Here is a 10,122-nt window from a genome sequence, read left to right as displayed (position 1 = left end):
TTTAAATATAATAATTCGCATTTATTAAACAAAATAAGACCTTCCCCTTTAAGCTGATAGCACTGCCATCATGGTTTTCTTCCTGTTGAGTTCTGTGCATGGCTCTGTCCCCTCTGCACGGCCAGCCCACACAAATACAATACAAAAAATATTACATCTCTTGTGTTTGTCTCGTCAGCTGTACAAATAAAAAATAAGAAGCCTTCTGAGAGCCCGGGAGGGGGGTGACACACCCCCCCACCAGACATGAGACAGCAAATCAGTGGTGGGAGGGGGGGGGGGTGGCTAGAAAAAGACTGGAAAACAAGGAGAGAACTTCTTTAGAGAATCTGCCATTAAACTGCTGCCAAGTTGCATACCACAAAACTTTATTTTAAAAAGTGTATAATAAGCATAATAATATTTTTAATGAGAATAGTAAGAATACTTAGGAACAATGCATTTGGATAATAAATTTCCCCCAACTTGAAAGCCAAGCGCTCTGTAAAAAATAAATACACTTTTTCAGTCCGGGAGAAAGTGATGTGAAAGTAGTAAAACGAAGGCGAAACTAATCCCAAAAAGCTCAGGAGTGAAGCTTGTACATGTCCAGTTCTCCCAGTGTCCCACTGACCGAACTTCACTGGGATTCCACGGAGGGTCACTAGCACCCCAGGAAGAGTCACAGGTTTTTAGGAATCCGATCGCTGGAAGCTCAGGGTGGGGACAGGTTAGATCGGGGGGGGCAGGGCCGATGTGTGGCATCACCTTGTGACGAATCCGCAGCTAAGTATATAGTGGTTGTTGGATCAGAGCCTGGGCGCCCCCTATAGGTGGGTGCTGGTATTGCATTCCCGGTTGCCCAGCGTATGAGTGCCACCCCCAAAGTGAATCCGGGTCTGATGCACACGGCTCATTGGTAGCCCAGCGCTGAGGCCGAGCCCAGCCTCTGGCTGTAGAGAGCATAGGGGGAGTAGTATGGTGCTGCGGCCGGCAGCGTCGGCATGGGCAGGGAGGGGGCTGCGGGCAAGTGGACTTTGCTGTAAGGGTGATAGCGGGCAAGGCCCAGGCCGGGCGGGGCTCTCAGGGAGAAGGAGCCGGGGCTGCCCTGGGGGGTCAGGTGCAGGTGGCAGGAGGCGGCGGCTGCGGCTGCAGCGGACGAGGAGGCGGAGGGGTAGGCGGAGAGCAGCTTGCTGTCCATCCCGGGGAGTGCGGTGTGTGTGCGCAGGTGACTCAGCAGCTCCTCTGAACTGCCGAAGCGCTTGTCGCACGGTCCCCCTGCCGACACCCAGTTACAGGCGTGGGGGAGGGGCTCGTTGGGAAGCATGAAGCCATAGGTGTAGAGGGGGTGGGACAGTGAGGGTGTGGCACTGGATGACAGAGAGCTGGGGTGCAGGGCGTGCAGTGGGTGCGTGGGGTACACCAGCGGGAAACTGGACTTCAGCGTGGATGATGGGTCGTGGACGCAGGATGAGCAGTTACTGCCTCCCAGGTGAGAGGCATTGGGGTAGGTCAAGCAGTATGGGTCCCTGCACAGGCCCTGCATGAAGGATGGGGGTGAGGCCCCTGTGAGTGGGCTGGAGCTGGGGTGCTTCCCGGGGATGCCCACACCACCCCCGACCAGACTGGACTTGGTATGGTCCAAGCCCGGCACTAGCTGGGACGGGTAGCCAGTGTAGGCGCTGACGATGGAGCCGTGATAGCCCATGCTGGAGGGCGGCAGGGGGAACACAGAGTGGCCTGGTTTGAACGGTGATACTGGGGCCACGTGTCCGGAGCCAAGGCCCGGCTGGGCCGGCGCCGCGTCCACCTTCCCGTCGTGGTGCGGGCTGCCCTCGGAGCCGGGGCTGCTGGAGTCGGCGCTGGCACGGGCGTGGCTTGAGTTGGCCAGTTGGGCGCTGTCCAGACCCGGCTTGCTGGGCTCGCCGTCCTTCTTTGAGGCCCCGCCGTTGTCCATGCTGGCTGAGTCGGCGGCTGCCGACTTGGGGTCCACGTGCAGCACCTGTGTGGGCGGCGGCTGTGGCGCCGGGGGCGAGGATCCAGATCCCCGAGGCTGGGAGGCCGGGTGCTGGGAGGGCGAGGTCGACCGGGATCGTGGAGAAACGGCATGTGGTGGGAACGACGGGCAAGCGGCCGTGCCGCCGCCACCGGGGACCCGGAACCCGGCCTTATCCGCACCGCCGCTGCCCAACCCGTCCTTTCGGGACTCTCCACCCGCCTTGGAGTACGGCTTGAAGCTCGACTTGTCCTCCAGTGGCTGCCGGTGCTCGCTGAGCTTGAGGCCGGAGCCCGAGGAGCGACCGGAGGCATCCTTCTCGCCGAGGCCCCCGGATGCCATGGAGCTCAGCTTGCTGGGGGGCGGTGGGTCCGGCTTGCCGATCTGCGAGCATGTCTGAGCCAGCAGGGCCAGGGGGCTCTTTTTGGCATCCAGCTGCAGGGGGAGACAACGAGCATACCGTCACTGTCACGAGGTAACCACGGAACAAGGAAGACAAATCACTGGCATAACAGCAATGATCACTTTGTTAGGGCTCCGCGTGCACGCAATGTAAAAAACAAATAAATCACTCCAAACGTCACTCAAAATGTTGCTGCACCTAATTTATGGAAAATGTATGTTTGATATATGTTTTTGTGTGGTACGTTTCGAAAAACATGATTTAAAAGGTTGATCTTTAATTACGTTGCTGAAAAAAATGTTTTCTTAAGCATAATTTTCAAATATTTGCTATTTTTGTCGTTCGCGTTTATCTGAAATCACCCTATTAGAGAAAAACTAATTTATATGTATTGTATCATTTTATTTGTATTAAAAGTGTTTTAAATTACATTTAAAGATGTATGGAAAAAGACAAATAATGATAGTTATTTAAGTTACGTGACACCCAAAACGAACTTGAGCATAAAATGAGTACTTCCAACGGCGATTCCCCTATTAATAAAAAACACCCCACATAAGATATACACTTTGATTTGCTTAACGGTAAATTACTAGACATTAAATACTGTGCGCCCGGTTGTGCGCGCAGACAATCAGTGGCCGCAACGAAAGAAATTAATTTGTCCCAAATTCAGTAGTTTGCAGAGAATTCTCCTTTATCATCTCTAATTGTAAATGGAAACACGACACATTACACAAATATAACTATAACTTAACTTCCCGCGAATCGCTCGCCTCCCTCGTGCAATTTGATGCGCAACAAAATAATAATAATTAGTAGCAGTAGTAATAATAGTGGTGCTATCATGGCTAATAATGATAATAGTTAAGATATCGTCGTAAATCTCTTCTGAGTCTACGCACGTACGGGCACTTGATAGAAAGCTATAGCCTATATATGAAATCATAGGGTGGCACCCTAAGGTCGGGGGAAACGGGGAAAAGAGGAGGCGATATCGGTTTAAATATTGAAATATGAACCTCTGTATAACAGGGCACTTTGAGCGTCGAGATTAAGGAGCCAGTGAATAAGAAAATATAGTTAAAATTTAGGCTAAAAACAAACTTGCAGTTTTTCACTATAACCGTACAGAACCGTATCTAAATATCGCACGACGGCAACGCACATTCTCATGTGCTAATTTCTGAGTTAGTATGTCAATTGAATTTTAAATGTTCTAGCTTTAAATGTAGAGATATGAAGGAAAATGTTCCACTACCAAGATAACGAGAGTGATCGGGGAAGCGAACCGTTTCAAACGTGAAAGCAAAACGACACATGAAATAGTAACATAAGCGCGTCAGAAATAGTTGCGGTAAATTATGGGAAAGTGCGCAAAGGCGTCGGAAAGGCGGCGGGGGGTGGGGGGGGGTACAACTGGCGATCGGCAAAGTCGTAGAGATTTAAAATAACGGGGCAAGAAGCTTTAGTCGGGGTAGGGGGGGATCGGTGTGCAATTTAATAGCGAAAAGGAGATACTAGATACATTACCTCGATGCTTACTGGCGCTGAAGTCAGGGGCTGGAGATACTCCGGGTGCAGCAAGTGGCTCGTATGCGCGGTCAGCATCTTGAGGAGCCTGATGGGCAGCCGCTTCGCCTGTCGTAGGGGATCGGAGGGTGACAGCAAGGAGACCTGCGAGCTATTTATCCCGGGGCTCTTGGGAAAGCAGGAGTTGTTGTCGCCGCCGTCGCGGTTGGTGCTCTCGGGTGCCTGGCTGCGTGTCTGCTGCGTTTTACATCCACGGGAGGAATCGTGCATTTGGAGTAAGGCGGATCAGGGGTCGAGCAAGGCTTGCGGCTGCTGGCAATTCAGTAAGCATTTGTGCTACACCATATCAATCTATCACCTACTCGACCCTTTCTCGGGGCGCTTGTGTGCGTATGCGTGTGTGTGTGTTTTTTATAATCCAAGCAAACGCTTTAACAATATTCCCGTTGCGCAGTCCAAACCAAGCAAGGCAGCGGCCGTCCTTCACTTCTCCGCCCGGCTAAAAGACAAAAAGCGCTTTCTCTCGATTCACTCACTCATCGCCCTCAAGCCTGTTCCGCCCTTCTCTCGTTTTTTTCCTCCTTTGAAAAGACGACAGTCACCACCGTCGCAGCTGCCCGGGAGTGGGTAAGAAACCCTTTAACAGACTTCTATCGGTGGGATGGGGGAAGAGAGAGAGGGAGAGAGAGGGGGAGAGAGGCGGGCGGACGAGCAAGAAGAAAAAGACACAAAATCCCCCCCAAAAAAAACCTCACTCGGATCGCCCTTAAAGGCTGGAGTGCGCAGTTCCCCCGCTCAGCGTCTACGGTGTTTTTCTTAAGACGCATCCCTTTCAACCATCAACACTTAAAATATCCGAGATCAGAGGGAGACCTTCAAAGCAAAAGAGCCGCTGTCCAATAACCGGAGCCCGCATCGCTAATGAGAGGGTCGGCGCTACTCTTCCGAAGGCGGAGTCACTTTGATTTTCCCCTGCTTCACATGCCCGATCTCTCCCTCTTTCATGTAATTATAAGGACAATGCGAGTGCGACAGATAAGCAGCTCGGCGGCGCCTGCCCTCCATTCAGCTTTCGGATCCTTTCTGAAGCGCTCCCCGCATGTGTGAAAGGTCTTATCCCCTCTCGAAGGACGCGACATTCGGCGTAGCTCCTCTTGTCCTTTCGGGCGGCGTTGGCGGATTTTTGTCCTCTCTCTATTTGCCCAAAATAAACTTGATGGCAGAAAGGGGGCGCTTTTCTACTTTGGGACTCACTCGTGTCCCCCGATGCTCCGTCCTACTGCTTATTGATGACTGTCAGGTGCATTACTCTGCAACTACTCGTATAACCTGCTTTCTTCCCACTCTTAGTTTTGTTTTTCTGGGACGCAAATAGGACACTCGCTGTCACACCTCCTCTGTAAATGTTTCTTCTTGCCATTATGGGCGTTCAAGCCTTTAAGTCGAAGAACGCTATTTAAATACAAATCTAAACAATAATTAAAAAAACGCATTACGTTACTTCCAGGATAGCCAATGAATATATTGTAATTAAATGCCTAAGAGCATTGTTCATTTAACGTTAATTATAGCATATAAAGGAATGAATGAAGTTTTGCAGCTAACCAAAAAATCCCGAGCAGTCATCTAACCAAAGGACATTTTGAGCGCATATTTCAAAGCTTGTGGTTTTAATTAAAGAGCCCATTATCTCGCGGGAGTCCAGCAATGTGTCTCAGAAAATAACCATACGAGGTTAGCGATGAATGTCATTCAAGTCGGTGCGTTTTCTGCGGCTCTCACATCTAACGAGAATAAATCTAATAGAGCAAGTATGGCCGTATGCTCATGTCTGCACATAAATCTGGAATGTTAATAACTTTATTGCATTACTGCTGACTGACTGGCCAATGAGCTAATTTTGTTAACCTAATTATACAATGAATTGGTTAAAGTACTTAAAAATTACGCCTGACAAGAGCTATTAGAGGTGGCCAGAAATAGTCGGAGTCTGAGGGGCTTTGATGCTCCGAATCCTTCACAGTCGTAATTGTGTGCGAAATTTGTCAGTTTTAATCCTTCATAACCTGTGGGCAGAACATGCCAGCATCACCCACAAATGCTCCACACCACTCGAGGAGCCAAGATGGAGACTGTAATGATTATGGTAACCCTAACCATCCATCTTGTGGGATCTCACTGTATAATAAATATACAATTATTATTATTATTATTATTATTATTATTATTATTATTTCCTGGCACCCCTGCCCTGGCATAGACTTTGGGGCCCTCAAGTCCCTGACCAGGATATATATTTAGACAATGGGTGGATTATTATTAGTGGCCCAATCAGAATGAGTGAGAAATGTCATCAGAAGGAACAGTTACCATTAAAATAGTACTTGAGATGACTTTAGCATTTTAGATTAAGAAAGTTTATAAACGTCTCGTCTGAATGACCTAATGACGCTACTGTGACCTGTCATTTATAGGAATTGTTGAGTTTTTACTGTGAGCTACTGACTGGACTGTCAAGTGCTTATTTTCCCCGATCTGCCGGAAATTTCAGCTGGAATGATGGTCATTAATCCTTGACACGCAGGCCGGGGTGGGGGGGGGGGGGGGCGCAGTTAAAAAGGAAAATTTGAAAAGTGTGGTGGACTAATCCTCAGATAAAAGACTGAGAATCCCAGTAGCCAATCAGGGTCCACCACAGGGCAAGATCATGGGGGCGTAATTGGAACGTCATGACGTCATAGATCAAGGTCAGAGTTCAAATGGAGCTGGAGAGGCGGCAGTGGGACAGCGGCCCTGGCTCGTCTCGGATGCTGACACATACTTGTCAGTGATGAGAGGCAGGCATAACCCCTCCCCCCCCCCCCCCCCCCACCACCCCAGGACAACCCCATGTCATGTGCAGCAGCTGCGCGGACATCTGAAGGCTATAAAAATGAAGACGATAAAGCAACGGGCCGGGAACGTGCGCCTGGGCTGCGTATCACCTCTGAGCGTCTCGCCGGGGCTTTACGAGATGCCGCGGAGCCCCTGTGACCAGCAGAAACGGACGGCCTGCATTTCGCCAACACTTTTCGCACATTTACAACCGAGATCTTGGAACAGATCCACGTTCAGAAAAGCTGGCCTAGGCTAGACTTCTAAAAAAGAACATCGAGGGATCCGTGTGTTCCCAAGAAAGCCTGAACTCGCAACACACTTAGGAACAATGTCTTAGCAACCATGGCATATTTGACTTCTTAAGGACCAATTACTTAAAATCCAGCCCATCACCAGTATTACAAGTGATCAGCGGGCGTTAAAAGCAGGCCCCACAACCCCCCCTGCAACCCCCACCACGGAATATGACATCAGCTTTCTAAGTTGTGCCTCCCTTGGATCCGACACATCATCTAGTGATGGATTTAGTTAGATTAGGGAAACAGCGAGTGCTTGTTTCTGCTGTATTATTTACACGTGAGGTCGCCATGTTCAATAGAAAATACTTTAATATTATTTATTAATCATAACTATATTTCAGAACCGGCACTGTTCTTGACATTTGAGATTGTTTACCGTGCAATGAAAAATAGTCCCATTATCGAACTGTGAGCCTAACTAGTGTTGTTGAGCTTATGCAACGCAAACAGGAATATGGGACTTGCCACAAACGCCACCTTTGACCCAAAGGCGTCCTTGCCGTGCCTGTTTCTAATTAAGTGACAAATGCAATTTGCTGGCTTGTACGTTCCCTCCAGTTACAGTGGTGGAGAAACAGGGCAAGGGTTGTGTGTCATTTTTTTCTTTCTCTCTCTCTCTCTCTCTCTCTCTCTCTCTATCTATCTCTCTCTCTCTATCTATCTATCTCTCTCTCTCTCTCTCAGTTTCTTACTCTGTGGTGCAGCATGGTAGTGTAAACCACCGCCTGTCACTTTGGCTAAGCTTGAGCAAAACAGCCTGGATGAGGCTGACTTACATATACACACGCGTGACAGAGGTGCTGGGACACACGTGTGCCTTTCTGAGCCAGTCTACCCCCCTGGGGGGGGGGGGGGGGGGGACAACAACGACGATGGCTGACATCTGGAGACGTGGTGCACAAAGGCCTCCCCCCTCCTCTGGGGACCCTATGGGGTGTCCTGACGGCTGTGAGCCAGGAACTGTCCATTTGTGTTTGCACCCATTCTTATATCATCAGTATAATCCAGGTCAGCCAGCAGTATAAATTGTTTGCAAGTTCAGTACACATTGTAAATCGTGGCTCCGCTTTCCATTTTCTTTGTCATTTTTTTCATGTTACATTTGGCAAACCTGAGGTGTCACTGGATAAAAGTAAATGAACCCTCTTTAAATCTTGTCTGCAACGTGTCTCGGATGATCTAGCACTTTTGCTGTGTTTTTGTAACGTTTTAATTCATCCTGACATCGATTTCCCAGCAAATGTGATTATGCAAATGCGAAGGGGAGACGTAATTGTTGCTGAGTAATTACCTGTTGTCTGACTTCCCCATTGTTTTCGCTGGCTCTGTCTCACATACTCGTACTTTTAGTCCCTGCCAAGGGGCACCTTGTGTCATCGAATTTAAACACCTGTGGGGCCCAGGAGCAAGGCTTGATCCATCCACCCTCCTTTGCATTGGCCTCCTGTTCAAAGGGAAAATACGGAAGATGATGTCATTCCAACCTGCTAATGCTTTCGTGGGGTCAGTGTGTGCAGGGTATGAAAAATAACAGCACTCTGTGCCAATATATAAACTCTGGACTTTCTGATTGCTAGACCAAAACAAAGACTTCCTTTTAATACATGTATATACTTTAATATATACTGATTAAACAAGAACTGTGTATTTAGTTTCACTTTCATCACCTCTACTTGGCTGGTGAGGATGTACATTTGGCCTCTGCAATGGCGGTACAGCGTAGCCTTACTGCTACTTGATAAGAAGGTGCTATTTATCTGATAAAGTTAATAGTTAACAGGATAACAGAGTAGTCTCATTAACTCTATGGCTTTCCTAACGCGACTAAGGGAAATCCAATAAGGGAGACATTCCTGAAGCTAAGCTAATCTCGCGCGGCACTCACAGACCCACGGCATGGCGGTAATTTAATGAAACACCAGTTCTTCTCGTGATCAGATCTGCTGCGGATCATGCTGCCTGGAGCGTCGCCCTGTTGGAGATGGTGAGGGAGGTGAAGAGTGCAGTGGGAAGGGGGACGGAGGAGAGCATGAAAGGGACTCGGGGAACATTGTGTCTCGCAAATGAGGGACTACATCTGGCTGTTTTATGTCCAGTGCTAGCGGCTAACTCATGTGTAAGATATGTGTTATGGGCCAAACAGAATCATATTCACATATTTAGTTGTTCTGCGGATGATTTTGTCCAAAGCAACATATGTTTTGAGGGTCAGACAGTCCCTGAAACCGGGGTTAAGGGCCTCGCCTAAAGACCCAAATGTGAAATTCCTCGGCTGACTAAGGGATTTAAACCAATGACCTTCTGATCACAGGCACAGTGTTATAACTCACTAAGCCACATAGCGTCCAGCTGCCTGATGATGAATTTCCCCTCATAAGAGATATTGCCGCTGAAACCCTTTTAAGTAGAAACGCCAGATACCAAGAAGCTATGCAGCGATCTTTAACAAAGAGAAAGGAAATCAAAGCCGAAATAGGGTTTCTTTGTTCAACACGAGCATGTGACACTAGGGACCCTCATCATCACGCTGCGCGGACCCCCGCCTGAGCGCTGACGTGTGCTTTCTCTACCTCCAGCCCCATTGTCGACATATGAGTTATATGGCAGGTTAAACGGCGGCGTCTGCGACCTTCAAATATTATATCGTGTGTAAATAAGGGACCCCGAGGTGCCTTCTTAGCCAGATGTTGTTTACATTAACCTCTCCTAAAGTCCTGCCTATGAGAGATTTCTACGACCATATGAGACGCTGCTCAAACTCAAAGGAGACTCTAGCTTTTCGGGCGCGTATAAATCTCAGAACTTTATGCGGCCCCCTTTGCCAAAAGCACAATTCACTGAGGCGAGATCAAAGACCACGCATGGCAACATTTTATTCTCATCCTTGGAAATAAATTATGCGGAGCGTCTCCAAAGGATCCACACGGAAAAACTGTGCTGTGGAAAACACATTGAATTGTCTTCGTGAGTGCCGGAATCTTCTTATGGGTTCTTTAAAAAAAAAAAAACAGCGTCCATGTTTGACGATAGGCCAT

General features: G+C 48.6%; 1 protein-coding gene across 1 annotated transcript; it reads right to left on the bottom strand.

The window, feature by feature from the left end:
- Window positions 1-5,615, bottom strand: LOC111861031 (zinc finger protein 703-like). The gene is made up of 2 exons (XM_023845292.2): window positions 3,912-5,615; window positions 1-2,410 (listed from the first exon to the last, which is right to left on the bottom strand). Exons 1-2 carry the CDS (start codon window positions 4,179-4,181, stop codon window positions 893-895), a joined length of 1,788 nt encoding a protein of 595 aa, XP_023701060.1. The 5' UTR covers window positions 4,182-5,615; the 3' UTR covers window positions 1-892.
- Window positions 5,616-10,122: the final 4,507 nt, after the last annotated feature.

The sequence above is a fragment of the Paramormyrops kingsleyae genome, chromosome 7 (assembly GCF_048594095.1).
Source record: "Paramormyrops kingsleyae isolate MSU_618 chromosome 7, PKINGS_0.4, whole genome shotgun sequence".
Classification (NCBI taxonomy): domain Eukaryota; kingdom Metazoa; phylum Chordata; class Actinopteri; order Osteoglossiformes; family Mormyridae; genus Paramormyrops; species Paramormyrops kingsleyae.
This window is presented reverse-complemented; position numbering and strand designations above follow the sequence as displayed.